Source organism: Dendrobates tinctorius, unplaced genomic scaffold, assembly GCF_039654945.1.
Source record: "Dendrobates tinctorius isolate UK_male_01 unplaced genomic scaffold, ASM3965494v1 ptg000345l, whole genome shotgun sequence".
Taxonomy (NCBI): domain Eukaryota; kingdom Metazoa; phylum Chordata; class Amphibia; order Anura; family Dendrobatidae; genus Dendrobates; species Dendrobates tinctorius.
The window spans coordinates 804,869-831,547 of NW_027362011.1; the positions used below are offsets into that span (position 1 = coordinate 804,869).

General features: G+C 44.4%; 2 protein-coding genes across 2 annotated transcripts in view; one reads left to right on the forward strand and one right to left on the reverse strand.

Annotated features, from left to right (window-relative positions):
• Window positions 1-16,696, forward strand: part of LOC141074984 (uncharacterized) — a 177,234-nt gene extending 160,538 nt beyond the window's left edge. Inside the window, 1 exon segment of the mRNA XM_073562311.1 lies at window positions 15,871-16,696. Within this exon segment, the coding sequence (XP_073418412.1) occupies window positions 15,871-16,628 (758 nt within the window). The 3' untranslated portion in view covers window positions 16,629-16,696.
• LOC141074981 (oocyte zinc finger protein XlCOF8.4-like) overlaps window positions 1-26,679 on the reverse strand; it is a 287,451-nt gene that overhangs the window by 220,060 nt on the left and 40,712 nt on the right. The gene's annotated exons all lie outside the window — the stretch shown is intronic.

Consider the following 26,679-nt stretch of genomic DNA (forward strand, 5'->3'; position numbering starts at 1 on the left):
GGGAAAAAGTCCCAAAAATTGATGGGGCCATAGCCAGATCCTCAAAAAAGGTATCCCTACCATTAGAGGACTCTGGCGTGTTGAAAGACCCGCTTGACAAAAAAGCAGACGGTTTCCTGAAGCACATCTGGGAAACTTCAGCAGGTGGATTGAAACCAGCGATAGCTGGTACCTGTACCGCTCATGCCCTCATGGTCTGGCTGCAACAAATAGAGGACCAGATCAAGGATAGAGTTCCTAGGGACGAAATTCTGTCTAATTTGACACTGGTGCACGGAGCAGCAGCTTTCCTAGCAGATTCCTCTGCAGACTCCGCAAGATTGACAGCTAGAGCAGCAAGCCTGTCAAACGCGGCAAGACGAGCCATGTGGCTTAAAGGGTGTCCGGGAGATTTGCCATCAAAGCATAGGTTATGTTCCATTCCATGCGATGGCCAATTCCTCTTTGGGAAAAAACTAGAAGAGATTTTGGAACATGCGGGGGATAGGAAGAAAAGCTTTCCCCGATTTCCGGGAGAACCTAAAAAGCAGCCCTTTCGGAGGAGGAGATTTAACAGGGGTCGTCCCCCGGGAGATAGAAAAAGCTGGGACTTTAAAGAAAGAAGAGGATCAGGCTATATGTTTAAAGGGCCCTCCACTTCCTCCAAAAAAATCTACCCAATGACGTTGGGCCGGAGGTAGGGGGAAGGCTTTCTCTCTTTCTTTCCGCCTGGGCAAATATCTCCCCCAGTACATGGGTTCTAAATATAATCAAGGATGGCTTAAAAATAAAATTCATCCGTCCGCCCAGGCATACCTTCATAATGACACCCAGAAGGAAAGCCCAAGAGCAACAGCTGGCCCTGGAGACGGAAGTCTTGGGACTAGTGAAAAAACAAGTCCTACAGGAAGTCCCAGTGCAAGAAGAAGGAAGGGGGTTCTACTCCCCCCTCTTCTTAATACAAAAAACAGACGGCTCTTGGAGAACCATTGTCAACCTGAGGAGACTCAATCAGTGGGTAGACAATTGCTCCTTCAAAATGGAGTCAATCAACACGGCCACAAAGATCCCGTTCCAGCATTGCCTCATGGCAGTGATAGACTTAAAAGATGCCTACTATCACATCCCAATTCTTTGGGAGTATCAAAAATATTTGAGAGTAGTGCTCTATGTCCAGGGGCAGGTGAAGCACTACCAGTACGCAGCCCTTCCATTTGGCCTGTCTACAGCCCCCAGAGTATTCACTAAAGTGATGGCCGAAGTAATGTCTTTTCTGCCTTCCAGGGACATAGTGATCGTCCCATACCTAGACAACTTTCTGGTAATAGGGAGGTCGGAGTCCCACTGCACACATCAAGTGAAGGAAGTGATAGCAATTCTAGTAGGATTAGGATGGATAGTAAACATCCCCAAGTCAAGGATAACCCCAGTAAAAGAGCAATCCTTCCTAGGGTTGATATTGGACTCCGAGCAACAACGCTGCCTCCTATCAGAGAGCAAAGTGACCAAGATAAAGGGCCTAGTTCGCACAGCAATACAAAGGCCAAATATGACACTGAGGAACGCAATGTCCCTTTTAGGCTCGTTGACATCATGCATAACCGCAGTAGCATGGGCGCAGTACCACTTAAGGCAACTACAGTGGGAAGTTCTGTCAGCACAGAAACAATTAAAAGGGCATTTAGAAGGCACACTATGTCTCTCAGTGGCTGTAAGAGATTCCCTGCTCTGGTGGACTGTAGAAAAGAATCTAACAGCCGGTGTCCCGTGGCAAAAACCAGTCGAGGACATCATTATAACAGACGCGAGTGCCACAGGATGGGGAGCACACCTGAGATCCCACTCAATACAGGGGACCTGGTCCTCGCTAGAAAGGGATCATGGTTCAAATGTAAAAGAACTATGGGCAGTGGAAAAAGCTGTGAAACATTTCCTTCCCTTACTTCGGGGCCGCCACACCCGGGTCATGACGGACAATCAAGCAGTAGTAGCCTACATCAATCACCAGGGGGAATGAGATCTCGGGGCTTAATGCAAATAACAGATCTACTCTTCCAGCTAGCAGAACAACATCTGTTATCCATCATAGCACTGCACATAAAGGGGGCGGAAAATATACAGGCAGACTTCCTGAGTCGCAGGCACCTAAGACAAGGGGAATGGTCCCTAAACCCCCAAGTCTTCCAACAAATAGTTCAGGCCTGGGGCAAACCAGAAATAGACCTGTTCGCTACCGCACACAACCGGAAGGTCAGGAAGTTCTCACTAAACCCAAGGGAAAACCCCTTTGCAGTAGATGCCCTACAAATACCCTGGAAGTTCATCCTGGCCTATGCATTTCCCTCGATAACAATGATCCCAGTAGTGGTCAGGAAAATCAGGGAGGATCGAGCGAGAATAATTCTTATAGCTCCGTTTTGGCCGAGAAGGCCTTTGTTCTCCCTTCTGAGGCTCATGTCAGTGACAGATCCATGGATACTACCGGAGATTCCAGACCTGCTCTCCCAGGGACCAGTGGTCCACTCTCAGGTGAAGGGCTTCCATGTAGCAGCCTGGAATTTGAGAGGGCGCTACTGAGTCGCCAGGGATTCTCTCCAGGGTTAGTCTCCACCCTGTTGAAAAGTAGGAAACCTATAACATCCCAAATCTACGGTAGAACGTGGAAAAAGTTCCTAGACTTCCTGGGGAACCCTTGGGGGATGTAGCGCCAGTGGGACCTATCCTAGATTTCTAACAGTCGGGGCTATAACTGGGGTTAGCCACTAACACACTCAAAGTTCAAGTCTCAGCTTTGGGGGCCCTATATAACTTCAACTTAGCAGCCAATAGGTGGGTGTCCCGATTCATAAAGTCCTGTGGCAGGTCAAGGCCGGTCATTATCCCAAAGATACCACCCTGGGACCTCAACCTAGTCTTAGAGGCCTTAACCAAAGACCCCTTTGAACCAATACTAGAACTGTCACCAAAGCTACTTACACTTAAAACTGTCTTACTGGTGGCCTTAACATCAGCCCGAAGAGTCAGCGACCTTCAAGCTCTGTCTATATGTCCTCCATATACACAGATCTTGGAGGACCGAGTGGTTCTAAGACCAGACCCGGCCTATCTCCCCAAGGTAGTCCAAAAGTTTCATAGGACTCAGGAGATCTCCTTGCCAGCGTTCTGTAACAATCCTAGAAACCCTGGGGAGCAAAAGTTCCATACATTAGATGTAAGAAGAGCCATATTACAATATATGTCAGTAACTAGTCAGTGGAGGAAAGATCAGTCCCTTTCTGTAGCCTTTCAGGGTAGTAGAAAAGGGCACGGGGTAGCTAAGAGTACCATTGCCAGATGGATCAGGGAGGCCATTATGTTATCCTACTCCGCAAGTGGCGCTCCGGTTCCAGAAGGCATCAAGGCTCACTCCACCAGAGCCATGGCTACCTCCTGGGCAGAGAAGGCTGAGGTATCAATTGAACAAATTTGTAAAGCCGCTACTTGGTCCTCACCTTCCACCTTTTTTAAGCACTACCGACTTGATCTGTCTTCCTCTACTGACCTAACCTTTGGTAGAAGGGTGCTGCAAGCGGTGGTCACTCCCTAAGGTGTCTTATTCTACAAAAGTCTCATGTGTGCCGTCATGGGAGACGGGAAAACACCAAGGTTACTTACCGGTAGCCGGTTTTTCCGGAGCCCATGACGGCACCTGTATATTCCCCCCTTTTCACTCCTTTGGTGTGCACTATAGTTTGGGTGTTTTTTTAGTTAGATATAATGTGGTGATAGTTTTACCATGTGTACTAACCCGGGGGGCCTCTCATGCTCTGTAAACCAACTGAAGTGAGGGAGAGGTACCGCCCTTTTATCTTCAGTAGGTTTCCTGTCCTGACTGGGCGGATCCCCTCTCTCATGTGTGCCATCATGGGCTCCGGAAAAACTGGCTACTGGTAAGTAACCTTGGTGTTTCTTTCACAAAAATTTTCATTTAGACCTAATTTTTTTTACTTTCACTAGGGTAACAGGGGAAAATGGACTATACATTTTGTTTTGCAATTTCTCCTGAGCATGCCAATACCCCATATGTGGGGGAAAACTACTGTTAGGGTGCATGGCAGGGCTCGGAAGGGAAGGCGCGCCATTTGATTTTTTTAAATGTAAAATATGCTGTAATAATTAGCAGATGCAATGTTGCGTTTGGAGAGCCCCTGATGTGCCTAAACAGCGGAAACCCCCAATAAGTGACCACATTTTGGAGACTAGACCTCTTTATGGAACTTATCCAGATGTGTATTGAGCACCTTGAACCCACAGGTGCTTCATAGAAGTTTATAACTTAGAGTCGTGGAAATAAAAAAAATAACATTTTTCGCAAATCATATTTAGCCCCATATTTTGCATTTTAATAAGGGTAACAGGAGAAATTGCTCCACATAATTTGTTGTGCAATTTCTCCTGAGCACGCAGATACCCCATATGTGGGAGAATACTACTGTTTGGGCGCATGGCAGAGCTTGGAAGGGAAGAAGCGCCACATTGGAGAGCAGATTTTGCTGGAATTGTTTGTAGGTGACATGTCAAATTGTCAGAGCCCCTGACGTGTCTAGACAGTGGAAACCCCCAAGTGACCCCATTTTGGAAACTAGACCCCCAACTTATCTAGATGTGTAGTGGGCTTTTTGAACCCCCAAGTGCTTCACAGAAGTTAATTACGTAGAAACGTGAAAGCAAAAAATCATATTTTTCCCAAAAAAAAAAAAAAGATCTTTTCGCCCTCCATTTTTTTTTCCAAAGGGTAACAGGAGAAATTGGACTCCAAAAGTTGTTGTGCAATTTGTCCTGAGTATTCTGACACCCCATATGTGGGGGTAAACCACTGTTTATGCGCATGTGTTATGAATGAGTCACCGTAGGAGGCAAAAGCAGAAATACAAGCTAAGTCCAGAAAACCAGAGAAGTTGGCAACTATCAGATTGCAGACCCCTGAACCTATCAACACAACTAGCAGTAGCCGTGGGGGGTTCCTTCGATGCCCTAGACCCCTCGTTCACAGCCGGGGAATTAAATAGGCCTAAAGAAAGAAAGGGGAAATCTAAACTGCCCCAGAGCAGACCCCAAAGCAATAGGCAGCCCCCAACATATAATGACGGTGAAGCAAGATGAAAACACTAACACAGGCAGAAAGATAGACTGAGCAAAGACGGGGCCCAAAACTACCTAGATAGGAAAGGACAGGAAGGCTGCTGTCTGCAATCTGCCAAAACCCTATCAAAGACATTAGCCAACAAGCTGATATGAAAAAGGCCCTGAAGCAGCTAGGCTTCAAAAACTAAATCAGCACTCAGGTATTTTCAGAAGACAGAGCTAAAGGAATTCAGCACACCCCAGCAGGGAATGGCAGAAATCCAGAAAAACAAAGCAAAACAAAGTCAAAGCACCAATGCAAAAAGCCGAGCAGCAAACTTAGCTTTAGAGGAACAGGAATTCAGACTGGTCTCCAAGGATCCCACAGAGAAATCACCCGCAGGGCAGATGGGCGTCGGCAGCCTTATATCCAGTCAGTAACTCCACTCAGCCAGTCATCATCATCAGCCTCAGGTGTTTGATAATCAGGCTCACTACCTTTCTTTACCCGAAGAGGGAGTTCCTCTGGCCTCAGTAATGAAGGGAAAAAAAGGAAATCACAACACGCATGGCAGAGCTCGTAAGGGAAGGAGCGCTATTTTGAAGTGCAGTTTTTGCTGGTATGCTGGAATTGTTTGTGGGTGACATGTTACATTGTCAGAGCCCCTGAGGTGCCAGAACAGCATAAGCCCCCAAAAGTGACTGCATTTTACCAAATACTTCCCTGAACGAACTCTAGTGTAGTGAGCATACTGACACCACTGCTGTTCCATAGAAAATTATACCATTGGGCAGTGAAGAAAAAACAATTATATTTTTACCACTAAAATGTTTAATCTCCAGATTTTACATTGGAAAATAGGTAGATAGGTAAATGGTCACTACACCCATAGATGAATTCGCAGAGAGGTGTCATTTCCAAAATTGAGGTCACTTTAGGAGGGATTCTGCTGTAATGGCACTTTGGAGAGCTGCTAAGTGCCAGAACAACAGAATCCTCCCTCAAGTGACCCCATTTTCGTAATGACACCACTCTGTGAATTCGTCTATGGATATAGTGACCATTTTCACTACATGGATGATTTCCAGAAACTCGTAGTGGAAGTTTCAAGCAAAAATTGCAAAAATGTCATTGTAGTGCCCAATATATTGTGCCCAGCTTGTGTCTCTGGAGACCTCCCCCCACCTACCCCCGGAAATTGTTAAGTCAGCTCTACTCAAATGTGTCTGTCACTAAACAATCCAAATGCTTGAATGTCAAAACAGTTGAAAAACGTGGTTCTGTGTGGCAGATTGTAAAGCCGTCATGGAGGCATAAGGCTGGCAGTGATGGGCATTGTGGGTAATAATAGCGGGGATCATGCCTCATTCCTCTCTAGGAACATGCACGACATCTTCTCTGGGGGTTCTTTCTTGTTTCAGTTACTGGGATGAGTGCAATAAAATGTCGCTCAGTGAGTCTTCTGACATCTTCAGATTCTAAAGGATTGTCGGGGACAAAATTTTCAAAGAAGATTTTCAGTGACCTTTTCCTGATAATCAAGGAAAGTATCTGCATTTCCTGCTTTTTTGTATAAGACAAAAGAATTATATGTGGCCACCTGAAACAACTAAATTACTAACTTTTTATACCAGATATATGATTTTCTTGATACCTGGTGTTACAGAACCACTCAGCACCCAGAATATGTTGTGCAGTAATATGTATATATAATAGGTTCCATGTGAGATGCATGTCCCTAATGTATCAGCAGTGTCCGCCCTCCCCCCACCTTTTAATTTATACAGTAAATATTCGCAGGCTCCGGCCACCTGCGGCTTTTGTAATGCATGTCTGGCCTGACGCTTGTCTATTGGCCGGCCCTCTGTATCTGTGTGATATATTCTGTGTCCTGTGAGTAAAGTGTTGTCAGACTGGAAATACATGGAGAAGCAGTGATCTTTTATATGTGCCCATGCACTCAGAGGAATTCCAGCCAGCGCCATTCATTCAGACTCCAGCCAACGCAGAGCGGACCTCTGAAAACACGGGGTGGTACTGAAAGAGGTACTCCAGCTTGGTAGACCCCGTTACACCTGGTATGGCTGTAGAACCTGATCTGCAAGGTCCACACCCCCATATATTTGTTGTAGTCAATGACAGACACAGGTTTTGGAGTAGTGGATCCCTGTTGGTCTGCAGTGGCCCTTGTGGCATCTGTGTGGATCGAGCGCAGGATAAAAATATCTTTTTTATCCTTATACTTAAGGACAAGCAGCTTTCTATTGCGTAAAGCCCCTGACTGCCCCTTTCGGAACTTTTTGTTGGCCAATGATTGTGGAAACCCCTGACGGTTTTTGCAAATGGTCCCACAAGCCCCTATGTTATGTTCAACCAGACTTATAAATAGGGGTATGCTGGTGTAGTAGTTGTCAACATACAGATTGTAGCATTTTTGTAAAAATGGAGTTATCAGCTCCCAAATGATTTTTCTAGATGTTCCCAAATAAGTAGGGCCTCCTGGTGGGTTTAGTTGGCTATCTTTCTCCTCATAAATGTGAAAAACTGATGTGTATCCAGTTGAACTCTCGCACATTTTATAGAGCTTTATTCCGAACCTTGCCCTCTTAGGCTACTTTCACACGTCAGGTTTTCGGCGTCAGGCGCGATCCGGCGTCCTGCCGGAACGCCGGAACCGGCAAATGTTTAGTAAAACCGGATGTGACGGATCCGGTTTTCTGCCGGATCCGTCTTTTTCTTGACAGACAAAACCGGATCCGTCTCATCCGGTTCATCCGTTTTTCTATCCGTTTTTCGACGGATTACGCCGGATCCGGTTTTTAAAATTGACCCTTGTGGCCTTCCGAACGGGATTGGCTACTGGAAAACTATATATAGCATGTTCCTACAGCCCTTCTTTGACAGGTAGTAGAGGAGAAAGTGCAGGTTGGAGAGAAGAGCAAGTTACTGGCGAAGATGGATGTTGTCATTGGAAATATTTTGAAGAATTTGGCGGATTTTACAGCGGAGGCGAATCGTTTGAGGGTGATTGTTCTGGAGAAGGAGAGAGCGAGACAGCAGCGCATCAGGCATCGTAGACGACGTTTGTGGATCCACCCCATCACAGCCAAGAGAATGACGAGTGGGGTCTATTCTACACTCTGCATGGACCTTCAACGAAACCCGGATACATTTTTTGGATATGTTAGGATGAAAATGGAGAATTTTGATTACTTGGTGGAACGCATTGCACACCTCATAAGAAAAGCGGACACCTATTGCCGCTTCTGTTTCACCCACAGAGCGTCTGATGGTGACTTTAAGGTAAGCCACATTTATTGGATATGATCGCATCAGAGCACACTTTCACTGCAATCTTGTTGGTGGTAGTTTGTATCTCCAAGTGTTATAGCTCAGTTTTGGTATGTAATGCTGTGATTTAAAACTAATTTATTGTTTTTTAATTCCCCAAAGATTTCTTGCAACTGGAGAATCCCTTTCATCACTGCATTTCCAGTACAGACTCGGGATTTCCACCATATCTGGAATAGTGAAGTACACATGCCGTGCACTGTGGGACTCCTTAGCTGAAGAGTTTTTACCAGAGCCCACAACAGAGAGGTGGATTGAAATTGCTGACAAGTTTCAACAGATATGTCAGTTTCCCAACTGCTTGGGCGCTGTGGACGGGAAACATATCCGCATTGTAAAGCCAGCTGGATCGGGATCGGAATATTTCAATTACAAGAAATATTTTTCAATTGTCCTCATGGCCATCGCTGACGCGGAATACAAATTTATTGCGGTTGATATTGGGGCCTATGGCCGCTCCAATGACTCTCAAGTTTTCAAACTGTCTGCCATGGGGCGTAAACTGTATGGAAACACCTTCCAGTTCCCACCACCTAGACCGCTGCCGCAAACATCTGGTCCACCTATGCCATTTGTCTGTGTAGGGGATGAAGCCTTCCAGCTGTCAGAACACCTTTTGAAACCGTACTCTAGCAGAGGATTGACAAGACCAAAACGCATTTTTAATTACCGCCTCACAAGAGCAAGAAGAATGGTTGAATGTACCTTTGGTATTCTGACAGCCAAATGGCGGGTCCTATTGACTGCGATCAACCTCAAGACAGAAACTGTGGACGAGGTGATCAAAGCGTGCGTGGTACTCCACAATTTTGTTATCTGCAAGGAACCCATTTCCATTGAGGACACCTCTGAAGAAACCACCTTGCAAGATTACCATGACATTACCACTAGAAGTTCTGTGACGGTTTCAGTAATGAGGGACAATTTTGCACTATACTTTATGTCACCTCAAGGCAGAGTACACTGGCAGGATGACAGAGTGTGAAAGATTTGTGCCCAACCAAACTTGTGTACCTTCTGTACCAACAGTATATACCTTTGCCAACCAAAGTTGGCTATCTTGTCATGGTCTCTATTTTTAGCTTTAGGCCACAGGTGTGTACCTGGTTGTGTTTTATGCAAAGTATTTCACCTTTTAACAAAAGTTGTGTACATTGTTATGAAATCACCAACAATAAACACAACTTTTTAGGTGAAATACTTTGCTTCAAACACAACCAGGAACACAACTGTGGCAAAAAGCTAACATTTACCCACAGTTATATACCTAGTTTTGAATACCATTTCACCTTTTAAATACCCTGTATTTAACCTTTTTCACCGCAGAAAGAAATGACAGACAACCAGTGTAAAATAATTTAACTTTTATTGAAAAATGTTTTTTTTAGTAAACTTTTTTAAAATTTTAATAAACTTGTTTAATAAAGCTTTGAAACCATAAAACTGGTCATTTTTATTTAAATACACACATTATAAATCTGTGTAGTGTGTGGTGGAAATACTGCTGTAGGGGCTGCGGGACACTTCGACACTGGGAGTGTGGAGAGAGGACTGGGATCGTGGTGGGGAAGGAACAGTTAGAGGTGAAGGTGTGGAAAAAACTACAGAATGGGTGGACATGTGGGAAGCAGAAGAGGTGGTGGGTGGTGGAGTGGAGGGTTGGGCAGGGACTGTAGGAGCAGATGATGTTGATGGCAAGTTGTATGGGGAAGGAGTTTGGTACGGGGCAGGTTGCTGGAAGTGGGGAGATGTCTGGTACGGGGCAGGTTGCTGGAAGTGGGGAGATGTCTGGTACGGGGCAGGTTGCTGGAAGTGGGGAGATGTCTGGTACGGGGCAGGTTGCTGGAAGTGGGGAGATGTCTGGTACTGGGGAGGTTGCTGGTACTGGGGAGTTTGCAGGTACTGGGGAGGTTGCTGGTACTGGGGAGTTTGCTGGTACTGGGGAGGTTGCTGGTACTGGGGAGGTTGCTGGTGTTGGGGAGGTTGCTGGTGCTGGGGAGGTGGATGGTGCTGGGGAGGTGGATGGTGCTGGGGAGGTGGATGGTATGTAATAGGAGGGGGAGGATGGAAAGTGGCTGGAGGGGGTGTAGATGTAATAGGAGGGGGAGGATGGAAAGTGGCTGGAGGGGGTGTAGATGTAATAGGAGGGGGAGGATGGAAAGTGGCTGGAGGGGGTGCAGGTGGAGGAACTACTGTGGTGGGAGGAGGAGGTTGGGAGGTAACTTGCTGGAGAGCAGCGTGGCATGAATGCATTACATGCATCTGCTGGGCAGGAGAGAGCGTTTCCATGCGCTCCACAACAGACCTGAAAAAGGTGTGGTTTGGTGAAGATCTTGCTTCTGAATGCATGGTTTGCAGAAGTGTCTTCACCTCCAGAATGCTGGAGTTGATCTGCTGATAGCCTGAGGAGATTTGCTCTGACAAGACTTTTAGACAGTTCTGGAAAGATGCATTCAGATGCAAGAACTCTGGCGCATAAGTCTTTTCCTGACCCCTCTGCCGCTGCCGCCCAGTACCCGCAGGTGTACTAGAGGTGGCAGGGGCAGAAGGGTGGGGTAAAGGGAAAGCGATCTCCTCACCAGCAGCTTCATGTAATGTAGGCGGCCACGATGCTCCTGTGCTGGTGGATGGGACAGATGGGTCGAATGTGTGGGAAGGCTGGGAAGGTGCAGATGTACCGGGGCGGTCGAAGTGTCCCTCGGTGCCGGTCTCCTCAGGGATCGCCTCAGAAGGGTCCAATCGTGCAGGCTCCCGAGTGCTGCTCACCGTGCTGTGGAATAAAGAGAAAAAAAAACAATTAAAATAGTGACATGGTATGGCCCTGGCTGAAAAAAAGAAAGTTACATCTAAACATTTTTTTGTCACATGTGGTGTGTAATATTTACCTTCTGGTGAGCATTGTCTCCCGGAGGAACGACAGGGCTCGTGCGTACTTGTACTTGCTCCTGCGTCCTCCAGATCCACTCGGGGCCCGCATCTCTTTATTGAACTCCTTCTTGAAACGATCCCTCACAGACCGCCACCCCTTCACAATTCTCTCCCCTGAAACGAGAAAGGACAAAGTGGTTAGTATACAACATCAGTGTTTCCCAAACTCCAGTCCTCATGGTCCCCAGGGGTCATGTTTTCAGGATTTCCAAAGTAAATAGAAATCCTGAACACATGATCCGTGGGGACCACGAGGACTGGAGTTCGGGAAACACTGGTTTAAATCAAGCAACCGGTACTGTATATACTTACGCTCTTTAATCTGGGCCCGAGCTTCGAGGTCCTCCCAGCGGTCCACAAGGAGCGAACAGATTTCCTCCCAGAGTCGTCGGGTAACGATCAGGTCAGCGTGGCGGCGGTCAGCCATATTCCAGAGCGGCTCCCTTTCTCTGACGAGATCGATGAGGTGGTCCACATCAATCCCTCCATCCTCACCGTCAGAGTCGGGAGCACGCTGTGAAGGCTGTTGAAGAAAAAGACAAAAATAACATAATTAGCCTCCACAAAAGAAATGAAATAAAAAGTGCAAAAAAAACAAAGCAAAAATATTTATACTTACACGCTGGTGACCGCCGCGTTGCTGTCGCCGACGACCCTGGGAGGCACTGCGAGGACCTCTTGGCCGAGCACCAGATTGGGAAGACTAGAGAAGAAAACAAAAAATGTTATGTCTTTGGATGTAGGCATTTGTTTGCTGTGTGTGGTCTGCAGAACATTGTTTTCTATGTGTTGTGTGTAGTGTGATGTTGTGTTTCTGCGTTTGATGCAAAAAAAATTACCAATTGTGATCCCACTCCAAGTGTCTGTCCACCCCTTCCTTCTTCTTCTGGGAGCTCCTCTTCATCTTGTGATTCCTGTTTTGAAATAAAAGGCAATGAATACACATATATTACAGAGATGATGGATTTTGGAAATAAAAACTTACCGTCAAACGCTTACGATGCGAGGGAGGGCTCCCAGAAGATGATGTGCTGTCTTCCTGGTGGCCACACTCCATGCCTGTGGGTGGTGTTTCTGCTGCTGCCATTGCTGCTGCTGCTGCATCTATTGGGCGGCTGTTGAATAAAGAGAAACAAAGGGCCAATGAATATCTTGATATTCCATAGCCCTAGTTTGGAGGAATGGGGGATTTGATAATTACCGTCTCTCATCTGCTGCTGGACTCCCCTCCCGTTGTTCAGCATGCTGCTCCATTTGGGGTGGTGCTGATGGTGCTGCTGCTGCAGATGTCTGCTGCCTTCTCCTGCTCCTGGTTCTTGGCTTGGGTGGCATGTTGGGTGTGGCTGAGGGTCCCATTGTCTTGCTTTTATATATGTCCTGTGGGCAGAGCTACTGAGCATGCTCAGACCAAAGAAACCGGATCCGGCTGTCGCCGGATCCGGCGCATTGCGGCGCTCATAGGCTTTCATTGTATGAAAAAGCCGGACACGCCGGATCCGGCGTGTCCGGCTTTTTCGACGGATACAAAAAACGTTACAGTCACCGTTTTTTCCAGACGCCGGATCGCGTCACATTGCCGGATCCGGCGAAAATCGGATGAAACGCATGGCCATCCGGCTCGATCCGGCTCTAATGCAAGTCAATGGGGGGGAAACCGGATCCGGCATTGCATTTCGACGGATCCGGTTTTAGTCAAAAGCGCCGGATCGCGCCTGAAGCAGAAAACCTGATGTGTGAAAGAGGCCTTAGAAGGAATAAATTGCTTGAGGTGCAGTCTTCCTTTGAATTTTACAAGGGACTCATCAATGGAAATGTTTTCTGTTGGGGTGTAGAGCTTTAAGAACAAGAACTTTTCTGTCATGTCTGTGATGATGGGTCTGATTTTGAATAGTCTGTCATGTTCTGGGGCATCTCTGGGCAGGCATTGACTATTGTCATTAAAATGCCAAAATCTCATGAGCATTTCATAACGGGTCCTAGGAAGAACAGCAGAAAACATAGGGGTGGCTTGAACAGGGCGGTAGGACCAATAGGACCGAATGCTTGCTTTCCCCATAGGGAATGTAAGTTCTAAAATATTTTTCATTTCTAGGATATTAGTTGGTTCCATAAATTTGATCTAGCATAATAGGATCGTGGATTCTGGCTGATGAATTGGGACACATATAAATTTATTTATAGGACAATATGCTCTAGCAAGCTATCTGTCAGAAACCAATGAAAAAAAAAATTGGTCCAAAATTTTCCACCTCCACATTTATACCAGGAATGGCATTAAAATTAGGGATGAATGGAGTAGCCGAATCCGAAGCCTCCCATCTGGGAAATGCTACAACAAGAGGCAAAGCCCCTTGGACATTGGTGTGTGCCAATTCACGAGCACTAGGGACAGCGCTAGTACTGGGCATTGTTCCCTGAGTTGGAGACATTTCTCCAGAAGCGCTATTTGTCCTTCTTGTTGTACTGGTCCTTGTGTGTGAGGATGGACCAGAATCACTGCTCATTTCTGAGCTATCACTGTCGCTGCTACTAAAGCCCTCGAAATCCACATCATCATCTGACACTGCACTTTCTTCGCTGTCAGAGCATAAAAGTGCATAAGCCTCCTCTGCACTATAATACTGACGGGCCATTTTATTCCTTTTTATTTTTTTTCCGGAAAAAGAAAACTGTGTCGTGACTGACTGACGTGACCAAATTATTGGGGAGACAATTGAGAAAAGCCTAATTCTTTAGCCTAACCCTAACTTTAGAATAAACCCTAACTTTACCTTAACAGTAACCCTAACTTCAGCCTAACAGTAACCATAACCCTAACTTTAGCCTAACAGTAACCCTAACAGCAACCCTAACTTTAGCCTAACAGTAACCCTAACTTTAGCACCTACATTAACCCTAACAGTAACCCTAACTTTAACCCCAACCCTAACCCTAATAGTAACCCTTACTTTAGCCTAACAGTAACTCTAACTTTAGCCTAGCAGTAACTCTAACTTTAGCCCCTACACTGACCCTAACTATAGCACTAACCCTAACCAGCCTTACCTGTCAGCAGCACTTGTAACACTGTTTCTCCTCTAATCTCTCTCTGACAGGAGATCTGAGGAGAAACAGCGGTTTTATGAGGCAGATCACCCGGGAAAGTTCACTGCTACAACAAACTTTCCTAGTGACTTGTCTCATTGGCTGGTGTGACGCTGACGTCATCAGGTCCTGAAGCAATCAGGTCTCAATGAGGTCGGGGGTCACAGGAAGCATTGTGCTGCGGAATCCCCTCGTTACAAGGTACGTTGGGGTCCTGATGAGCACAAAACCACTGACCATAGACAAACGTCGGCATTGCACAAAGCCCTGCTAGCGCCGACGTTTATCTACCGTTGGCAGTCATGAAGCGGTTAAGTTAAGGGTACCATCATTTCTGTCCAGGCCTATTTCATGAGGTTTATTTTTTTTTAATTCTGTGGAAGCCTGGTTGGAAAGCAATGTCTGACTTTCATTTCTTCATTTTCATAGATTTTTTATTTATTATTACATTCATCAGATTCAAGTTATTTCTGTGACCATTGTGGGTTTTTCTGTCATTAAACGAGGGGTATCAACAATTTAGACCACATGTGTAGGAGGAGTGAATATTTTGACTCCACATTCACTTTCTGGAAATTAACACGCAGTGGATGTTGGAGAGTGAAAATTACACATTTGCCATTTTATTACCCAGCACATAGTGCCCAGATTGTGCTCCAGGAGACACAGCAAATTAAGTGGATTCTTCTCTCTATAATATTGCTAAATACAGGGATCCTAAATGTTGTTTGCGCACACTGCAAGACTCCGAAGTGAGAGCGGATTTTGCTGGATTGGTTTATAGAAACTCTGTTACTTTTCAGCAGCCTTTGAGCCACTAATAGTGCGGGAACCTCTGTTTTTCCATTGACAGATGATGGTCCTGAGTGGGGACTTGTTTTTGTGAGATGAGAATTGGTATTATTTTCACCTACATAACATTGATTGGTTTCTTTTTATTCGATATTTGGGAGGCAGAATGAACAAACAGTTGAACACCGCACACTACTGGCTCATCCAACAAGGTTTTCTATTAGACTGTGAACTGTCATTGTCTTGGTAAATGATTAAAGTTTTTACATAGCTTGCCATTTTTATGGACAGTTTAAGTAGAAGTGTTCAAAAATATAAAACTCAAGGATATTTTAATAAAAAATAATAATTGTTTTTTATCTTAGCAGATGACTGTACCAGGAGATCAGAGGGACGGATGACATCTTCAATTGTTAAATCTGATGATCTTGAAATCCTACAAGATACAACTGAAGTGATTGCTATTACTCCAGATATATCATCATCCATTCACAGCAAATATCTGTCATCTGATCCTATGAAACAGGTCCCATCTTCTGATTCATTACTGACTACTAAGGAAAATCAAACTCACAAAAGAGGCATTAAAATACAAACTGCTCCTAAAGCAATGGAGGAATTTTCCTGTTCAGAATGTGGGAAATTTTTTTACCATAAAGGGAATCTTACGCTACACCAAAGAACCCACACGGGCGAGAAGCCTTTTTCATGTTCAGAATGTGGGAAATGTTTTAACCGTAAAGGAAATCTTGAGCAACACCAAAGAACCCATACAGGGGAGAAGCCTTTTTCATGTTCAGAATGTGAGAAATGTTTTAACCATAAAGGGACTCTTGAGCAACATCAAATAACCCACATAGGGAAGAAGGCTTTTTCATGTTCAGAATGTGAGAAATGTTTTAACCAGAAATTATATTTGGTTAATCACCAGAGAACTCACACAGGGGAGAAGCCTTTTTCATGTTCAGAATGTTGGAAATGTTTTAACCAGAAAGCGCTTCTTGTTAGACATCAGAGAACTCACACAGGGGAGAAGCCTTTTTCATGTTCAGAATGTGGGAAATGTTTTAACCGTAAAGGGACTCTTAAGCAACACCAAATAACCCACACAGGGAAGAAACCTTTTTCATGTTCAGAATGTGGGAAATGTTTTAACCATAAATCAAATTTGGTTAATCACCAGAGAACTCACACAGGGGAGAAGCCTTTTTCCTGTTCAGAATGTGGGAAATGTTTTAACCAGAAAGCGCCTCTTGTTAGACATCAGAGAACTCACACAGGGGAGAAGCCTTTTTCCTGTTCAGAATGTGGGAAATGTTTTAACCAGAAAGCGCTTCTTGTTAGACATCAGAGCAGTCACACAGAGGAGAAGCCTTTTTTATTTTCTTAATGTGGGAAATATTTTACTTGGATATCAAGTGTTAATAAATATCAGAGACGTCACATAGGGGAGAAGCCTTTTTTTATATTTATGATGTTCGAATAGTATAAACCAAAATTGAATCTTCTTAAATGGGTTGTCTCTTGTCATTCCTCATGTTTGCTGACAAAAGGATAAAACTAAACTTTATTAATTCCAAATGTAAAACTATATCCATAATTCACCCCCTGAAGGTAAGTCAGTAGGTGACTAATAAATAAATCATGTGCCCCACAGTTCAGTATATAGGATGAGGTGACATATACACACTCACTCTCCAACCTCTCATTTCTACGGGTTTCACCGTCCTCACCAAAGGCGACTCATCAGGAGACTCTTTAATATTGACCTATATTCAAGCGAGAATCTGGCCAAAAAAAACTAAAATCATGTATCATGTTATCCGAAGCAGTCAGAAAACTAGCCCCATATTGGCAGATCCCAGACCTCAAACTATATACTTCATAAGTATATAAGCCCCTCCAGTGTCAGGAATAGATAGTATGTGACAATACAGTATAATTCTTGTGTTTTTCTCCTATAGGGACTGCCCTAGTTTGGTAATGTAACTGCTGTTAATTAGTAGTGCAGACAAATTGTCCTAGACTAAACTCAGTCTTCAGACGGCCCAATATGGACCACTCAGGGAAAACTTACCTGCTCCAAAGATCATTAGCAGCTTCTAACTAATGGCCATGCTGCGGTCTGTCAGGGAATGAGTGCAATATTGTTATAAAGACTAGGGATATGTGCAATCATAATGTCTGGGAGATATGTGCCATTATTTAGTATGAATATGGAAATTATCTCTGAAAGGTAAGTGTTCCCTGAGTGGTATATACTGTATTTTCACATACTATCTATTCCTGACACTGGAGGGGCTTATAAACTTACATAGTATATAGTTTGAGGTCTGGTATCGGCCAATATGTGGCTAGTTTTCTGATTGTTTCGGTTAACATGATACATGATTTTAGGGTTTTCTTCGTCTAGTCCCACTTGAATATTGATCAATAATAAATAGTCTTCTGATGAATGAATGAATCCAATGAATATTCATTTCTCTTAAGCAGTGGCACACGTGACCACCGGTAGCAGCAGGAAGCCAGTGGCTGACACTGCGCGCTACTGAAGAGGAATGAATGCTCGCTGCTCTCTCTGCGCACAGTCCCGGCGAGTACTCCGGCAGCTGTGCTCTGCTTGTGAGCAATGCATGACGTCCCTGCCATGTGCTGCTTACAAGCATAAAGCAGTTGCTGGCACCAGAGCAGACGCTGCGAGGGAGCGCCGGGTAGGTAAGTGTAATATTTTGTGTTTTTTTTTTTTAATGTTTTCTGATGGGGCCATGCATACCAGGATGGGGGTGGTGGCCAATTATAAGGATTGCGCCATGCATATCAGGACTGAGATGGGGGTCAATCATACCAGAATAGGGATGGGGCCCTGCATACCAGGATAAGATGGGGGCCCTGTTTACCAGGTTGGGATGGGGCCATGCATACTAGTATAGGGATGAGAGTGATAATTCCTGCCAGGATAGGGATGAAGGGCCATGCATACCAGTATAAGGATCAAGGGCCATGCATACCAGGATAGGGTTGATGGGCCATGCATACCAGGGTAGTGATGAGGAGCCATGCATACCAGGATAGGGATGAGGGGGCCATGCATACCAGGATAGAGATTAGGGGGTCATGCATACCAGGGTAGGGATGAGGGAGCCATGCATAACGGGTAGGGATGAGGGGGCATGCATTCCAGGGTAGGGATAAGGGATCCATGAATACCAGGATAGGGATGAGGGGGCCATGCATACCAGGATAGGGATGTGGGATCCATGCATACCAGGGTAGGGATCAGGGATCCATGCATGCCAGGATAAGGATGAGAGAGCCATGCATACCAGGGTAGGTGTTGTGATTGGGTCACCGAGGAGGAAAGCAAGACCAAGCCACAGAAAACCAGAGAGGTTGGTAACTAAGCGGATTGCAGACCCCCCTGATCCTATCCACACAACTAGCAGTAGCCGTGGAGCGTACCTACGATGATACTAGACGCCTTGACACAGCCGGAGAACTAAATAAGCCTAAAACAAGAAATGGGAAATCTAAACTGTCCCAGAGCAGACCCCAAAGGAATAGATAGCCCCCAAACATATATTGTCAGTGAGACAAGATGAAAACACAAACGCAGGTAGGAAAATAGACTGAGCAAACGATGGGGCCCACACTAACTAGACAGGACAGGAAAGGACTCTGTCTGCAATCATGCAAAAAAACCCTGCAAAAAATGCCCAACACGTCTGATAGAAAAATACTGAAGTCACTAGACTTCGCCCACTATATCAGCACTCTGGTATATTCTGAAAGCAGAGCAAAAAGAGGCCAATCTAATAAGGGACAAAAACAAACTGGCACAAACAGTAACATAAGGATGGAAATTCAGCACAGCCCCCACCGGGGCTGGCTGACCACACAAAACTGAAATAGACAAAACTGAAATAGACAAAACCAAATCAAATGTGAACAATAGCAAAAGAGCACTTAGCGGAGCATGCAGGGACTGAGCTGGAAACTAAGACCTCAGGAGGCAGGAAAAAGTCACCAGCAGTGATAGAGGGAGTCGGCTGTCTTAAATCCAGTCAGAAATTACAGATATCCAGTCATCCTCCTCATCATCAGGTGGCAGGCCTCTGTTAATTAGTACAGCTCCATTACCTCCAGTAGCCACCAGAGGGAGCCCGGAAAGAGAACCAGCTCCACTACCTTCACTAGTAATCAGAGGTAGGCCAGAAAGCGAATTCACAACAGGTAGGGATGAGGGATTCATGCATACCAGGGTAGGGATGAGGGGGCCATGCATACCAGGGTAGGGATGAGGGGGCCATGCATACCAGGGTAGGGATGAGGGGGCCATGCATACCAGGATAGGGGATATTAAGTACAGAATTGACTACATTTTTTGCTTCAATTTTTTTTCCTAATTTCTTGCTCTAAAGCCTAGGTGTGTCTTATAGTCCAAAAAATACGGTATATATATATTTGTTTTTCTCAGTGAACTCATTCCTCATGTTTGGCCTCATTAAAATAAAAACACTCATACTCCGCTGGCGTGCCGGCTCCACTTCAGTGGTGTTGAGACTCACTGTCCCGGGGCTTATGTGAGGTTCTCACATCACACGAGCCCTGCACCCAATCACCGGCAGCTTCACTGTTCCTGCCTTCGGACTTAATGGACATCAACAGGAAGCCAGGGCTGCGGCTGCTCTCTGGCGGCCTCATGATGCTTGATTTGTCTGAAGGTGGGGACAGTGACGTCAGCGCTGATTGGGCACAGGGCTCACATGATGTAACAACCTCAAAAGAACCCCAAGAACGCAAGTGCCGACACCACTGAAACGGTGCCAGCATGGGAGGTTTGTGTAAGTGTTTTTATTTTAACAAGACCAAACATGAGGAATGAGAAGGGGTTGTCCAACTAGTTGTCAACCTTTTTATCAAAAATCCCACACAGGGAAAAGTCATTATTATACAGAGAGTGCGAGAAATGAATTACAGGTAAATAGTATGTTGTTGACAATGAAAAATAACTCAGACGAGGAGAACCTATATATATTATTCACAAATTGTACAAAAGCATGATGCACGCGGCGTGTGTTCAAGGATGGAATATTATATGGGAGTTTTATAGGATAAATTCAAGGAGAGAATATTATATGGGAGTTTTATAGGATAAATTCAAGGTGAGAATATTATATGGGAGTTTTATAGGATAACTTCAAGGTGAGAATATTATATGGGAGTTTTATAGAACAAATTCAAGGTGAGAATATTATGTGGGAGTTTTATAGGATAAATTCAAGGTGAGAATATTATATGGGAGTTTTATAGGATTAATTCAAGGTGAGAATATTATATGGGAGTTTTATAGGATAAATTCAAGGTTAGAATATTATATGGGAGTTTTATAGGATAAATTCAAGGTGAGAATATTATATGGGAGTTTTATAGGATAAATTCAAGGTTAGAATATTATATGGGAGTTTTATAGGATAAATTCAAGGTGAGAATATTATATGGGAGTTTTATAGAATAAATTCAAGGTGAGAATATTATATGGGAGATTTATAGAATAAATTCAAGGTTAGAATATTATATGGGAGTTTTATAGGATAAAAAAAAGGTGAGAATATTATATGGGAGTTTTATAGGATAAATTCAAGGTTAGAATATTATATGGGAGTTTTATAGAATAAATTCAAGGAGAGAATATTATATGGGAGATTTATAGAATAAATTCAAGGTTAGAATATTATATGGGTGTAAGGACTGGGACTGTGTACCTGTTGTGTCTGCTCTTGACCTTAGTTCAGTTGGATACTGCCCTCAACCAAAATGGAGTTGCTGGCTTCACAGGGGCCATCTTGTTTCCTGTCTGATACTCCTTGTTTTCCTGTCTACTGTATATATAAGGGAACTTTGCACACTATGCCTTGCTTGAGTATCTTGTACCTTACTTGCTGCCAAGCTGGAAGGACCTGGAACCTGCTTGCTTCTTCTAGTCTGCTTTGATCTACGTACCATGAAAGGGCTCTGTTGCTTTCCTCCGGCTCTGCACCCACCCCGGCTACGGTCTGCCCTCTATTAGGAGCCTGCATTGCTGTACTCATACTTGCACCCTCGGTCTGTACTGCTACAGTATATCTGCCCACTCTAAAGACTGTCTTATTGCCTGCTTATCTGTAACGTTGCAGTTTGCATCTGTTATCCGGTAGTTCATATCTCTACCAATAGATATTTACATCTTGAACTGTGATATACCGTGTTTGTCTTCATTTCTGACCCACGTCGTTGGGCTTCATAGAACTTTAGTATAAAATTATAACAGAATACACAAGCCTCAAAGATGGAGCTCACTGGGTCAGATACAATGGAGACGGGTGAAAAAGCTGTGCTCATTTGTCACATGACTGCATGGAGAGCTTCAGGCAATTAAGACCAAGCTGGGGGCATTAGTCCCAAACTAATCACAATGCAAATGTGGCTGATACTTCTATCCAGGCTATAGCCTCTCGCTTCTCAAATGTGTAGACTACAGCCGCAGCTGCGGTTCTAGCCCCTGTTCCAGCTCCAGGTCCGGTTTTTCCCAAACTCCCACCATTCAGGTTTGGTAGAGAAAGAGAGAAATTCCGTGGGTTTCTGAACCAGTGTCAATTGTATTTTTCTGCACATACGGCTCAGTTCGCAACCGAACGGGACAAGGTGTTAACCATGATAATGCTGCTGACAAGCAAAGCTTTAGCCTGGGCAAATCCGCTGATTGAAACCAATGATGCATGTTTGAATTCTCTAAATGACTTTATTGCTGCCATGTGCCAGATGTTCGATGATCCCAACCGTAATGTCACGGCAGAAGCTGCATTATTAACACTTCGTCAAGGAAAGCGTCCTGTGGTGGAATATGCTATGGAATTTCGGAGGTGGGTGCTGGACACTACATGGTGTGACTCAGCAAAATATGCAGTGTTCAGGAGGGGTTTGTCTGCTACTGTTAAAGATGAACTGGCTCGGGGTGAATCACCTACTACTTTAGCTGACTTTATAAATCATTGTATCCGGATAGATATTCGTTTCACGGAGCGTCGGCAAGAGAGGTGGGTGGAGGCCAATCATAATAACCCCATATTCCTCCCATCTTCCTCCAGGGAAACCTAAAACAAGCCGTCTTCTCTGGCTTAGTCTGAACCTATGAGTGATGCGGTTCGGAGGAGTAACATCGATGCACGCAAGGAACATCGCTTCAGAGAAAATTTGTGTTTCTACTGCAGAAGATCGGGTCACTACATCTCGGTCTGTCCCGGAAAAAATCGCAAGTCCGCAGCTGCGGTAATCGAATGTGACTTTTCCGATCTTCTGTTTGCTCTCAGTCAAATACTTGCAGAGAAATGATGCTGGACGAGACCCCAGATTTCTCTGATTCTTGTTCAGAAGCATCATCACCTGTGGGTGGGGAAGTATTTCCAATAAGTACTGCTACGGCGATCTCAGGCGAGGTCAGAAAGGACACACTTTATACTATTCCCATTGAGATCTGGGTGCAATCTTGTTGGATTACTAGTAAGGCCATGATTGATTCTGGGGCTAGCGGCAATTGCATGGACATTGCATTCGCTAAAAAACATGGTATACACTCGCAGAAGAGATGTTCACCGGTGTTAATGGAAACCATGGACGGGTCCCCGTTGGTGTCCGGACCAATAGACTTTCAAACAACACCTCTGAAGATTCGTATGGGGGAGGGTCATTCTGAAAAAATATCATTTTTGCTAATTTCCTCCCCTCACTTTCCTATAATTCTAGGGTTACCATGGTTACAACAGCAAAATCCAACTATCGATTGGAGGATGAAAGAATTGCAGTTTCCATGTAAACAGACACCATCTGGAGAATTAACTTCTGAGGTCAGCCATCACAGGTGAGTTAGAATTACTAATTGAATATCAAGATTTTGCGGATGTACGCGATAAAAAGAAAGCAGACAAATTGCCACCACATCGGCCATGCGATTGCCCTGTGGAACTACTTCCCGGTGCTGTGATTCCATTTGGGAATATTTATCCCTTGTCTGGGCCAGAATTGAAAGCTCTCAAAGAGTATATTGACGAAAATTTAGCGAAGGGATTTATACAACCATCTTCCTCCCCAGCAGGTGCTCCAGTCTTCTTTGTCAAAAAGAAGGACGGTTCTCTTCGACCATGTATCGATTACCGTGAACTTAACAAAGTTACGATCAGGAACTCTTATCCGCTTCCGCTAATTCCTGAAATACTCGAGAGGGTGCGACACGCCAAGATCTTCACAAAATTAGATCTCCGTGGTGCTTACAATTTAGTATGGATTCGTCTCGGGAATGAGTGGGAAACAGCCTTTTGGTCATGATATGGACATTATGAGTATCTTGTTATGTCTTTTGGCCTGCGCAATGCACCAGCTACATTCCAACATCTGGCAAAGGATATTTTTAGGGATATACTCAATATTTTTGTTGTGATTTATCTGGATGACATTTTGATTTTTTCCAGCAATATAGAAGAGCACCAGCAGCACGTGAGAATGGTTCTGGATCGTTTACGGCAAAATCAGTTATACATCAAACTGGAGAAATGTGAGTTTCACAAAACGGAAATGCAATTTTTGGGGTATGTTATTTCTCAGGGTCTCAGCATGGATGCGAGCAAGACGCAAGCCATTTAAGAATGGCCAATTCCCAGGTCTGTGAAGGAGGTTCAACGATTCATTGGCTTCGCCAATTTTTACAGGCAGTTCATTAAAACCTTTTCAGACATCATCGCACCCATTACTCAATTGACCCAGAATCATAGAATCGTAGAGTTGGAAGGGACCTCCTGGGCCATCTGGTCCAACCCCCTGCTCAAAGCAGGATTCACTAAATCATCCCAGTCAGGTGTCTGTCCAGCCTCTGTTTGAAGACTTCCATTAAAGGAGAACTCACCACTTCGCGTGGCAGCCTGTTCCACTCATTGATCACTCTAACCGTCAAAAAGTTTTTTCTAATATCTAATCTGTGTCTCCTCCCATTCAGTTTCATCCCATTGCTTCTAGTCTTTCCTTGTGCAAATGAGAATAAAGTTGATCCTTCTACAATGTGACAGCCCTTGAGATATTTGTAGACAGCTATTAAGTCTCCTCTCAGTCTTCTCTTTTGCAAACTAAACATTCCCAAATCCTGCAACCTTTCCTCATAAGACAGGGTTTGCAGACCGGTCACCATTCTGGTCGCTCTTTTCTGAACTTGCTCCAGTTTGTTGATGTCTTTTTTAAAATGTGGTGCCTGTTATGAATGAGTCACCGTAGGAGGCAAAAGCAGAAATACAAGCTAAGTCCAGAAAACCAGAGAAGTTGGCAACTATCAGATTGCAGACCCCTGAACCTATCAATACAACTAGCAGTAGCCGTGGGGGGTTCCTACGATGCCCTAGACCCCTCGATCACAGCCGGAGAATTACATAGGCCTAAAGAAAGAAAGGGGAAATCTAAACTGCCCCAGAGCAGACCCCAAAGCAATAGGCAGCCCCCAACATATAATGACGGTGACGCAAGATGAAAATACTAACACAGACAGAAAGATAGACTGAGCAAAGACGGGGCCCAAAACTACCTAGATAGGAAAGGACAGGAAGGCTGCTGTCTGCAATCTGCCAAAACCCTATCAAAGACATAAGCCAACAAGCTGATATGAAAAAGGCCCTGAAGCAGCTAGGCTTCAAAACTAAATCAGCACTCAGGTATTTTCAGAAGACAGAGCTAAATGAATTCAGCACACCCCAGCAGGGAATGGCAGAAATCCAGAAAAACAAAGCAAAACAAAGTCAAAGCACCAAAGCAAAAGGCCGAGCAGCAAACTTAGCTTTAGAGGAGCAGGAATTCAGACTGGTCTCCAAGGATCCCACAGAGAAATCACCCGCAGGGCAGAAGGGCGTCGGCAGCCTTATATCCAGTCAGTAACTCCACTCAGCCAGTCATCATCATCAGCCTCAGGTGTTTGATAATCAGGCTCACTACCTTTCTTTACCAGAAGAGGGAGTTCCTCGGGCCTCAGTAATGAAGGGGAAAATGAACTCACAACAGGTGCCCAAAACTGGACACAATATTCCAGATGAGGTCTGACCAAAGAGGAGTAGAGGGAAATAATGACTTCACGTGATCTAGACTGTATGCTTCTGTTAATACATCCTAGAATTGAATTTGCCTTTTTTGCTGCTGCATCACACTGTTGACTCATGTTCAGTCTGTGATCTATTAGTATACCCAAGTCTTTTTCACATGTGCTGTCACTTAGCCCTATTCCTCCCATTCTGTATATGCTTTTTTCATTTTTATTGCCCAGATGTAGAACTTTGCATTTCTCCCTGTTAAAAACCATTTTGTTTGTTGCTGCCCACTTCTCCAGTTTATTTATATCTTTTTGAATCCTCTCTCTCTTCTCTAGTATTAGCTATCTCTCCTAGCTTTGTGTCATCAGCAAATTTAATCAGTTTACCCTCAATTCCTTCATCTAAATCGTTGATAAAGATGTTGAACAATACAGGGCCCAGGACAGAGCCCTGTGGTACCCCACTTGAGACATTCTTCCAACTGGATGTGCAGCCATTTACGACCACTCTTTGGGTCCGATCACTAAGCCAGTTATGAATCCACCTAGCAGTTGCCTTGTCCATTCCATACTTAGTCATTTTTTCAATAAGGATTGTATGAGAGACTTTGTCAAATGCTTTGCTGAAGTCAAGATATACTATATCTACAGCATTTCCTTGATCCACCCAATCAGTGATTCCGTCATAGAAGGAAATTAAGTTAGTCTGACATGACTTATTAGTAACAAACCCATGTTGACTCTGCTTAATCACTCCATTCTTATCCAGGTACTGACATACATGTTGTTTAATAATTTGTTCAAAGATCTTTCCTGGTATAGAAGTCAGACTCACCGGCCTATAGTTGCCTGGGTCCACCTGCTTCCCCTTTTTGAAGATAGGAACAACATTTGCTCTTCTCCGGTCTTCTGGCACTTCTCCTGTTCTCCAAGAATTTTCAAAGATTATGGAGAGGGGTTCAAAAATTTCTTCTGCTATCTCCTTCAGTACTCTGGGGTGTAATTCATCTGGACCTGGAGACTTGAATTCATTTAGGTTAGCTAAGTGTTTCCTCACTATCTTTCTGTTTATAGATATCCTGGATTCTTCTATTCCCTTAATAGGACAGTGAAGAACAGTTGATGTTACATTTCCTTTCTGAGAGAAAACAGATGCAAAATAGGAAGTTAAAAGTTCAGCCTTCTCAACATCCTGTCTTACCATTTCATCATTTTCATCCTGTAAAAATCCTATAGCATCTTTGACTTTTCTTTTACTTTTGACATATCCCCAAAATCCTTTATTATTGCTTTTGACATCTCTTGCAAGCCTCAATTCATTTTCAGCTTTAGATAATCTGATTTGTGC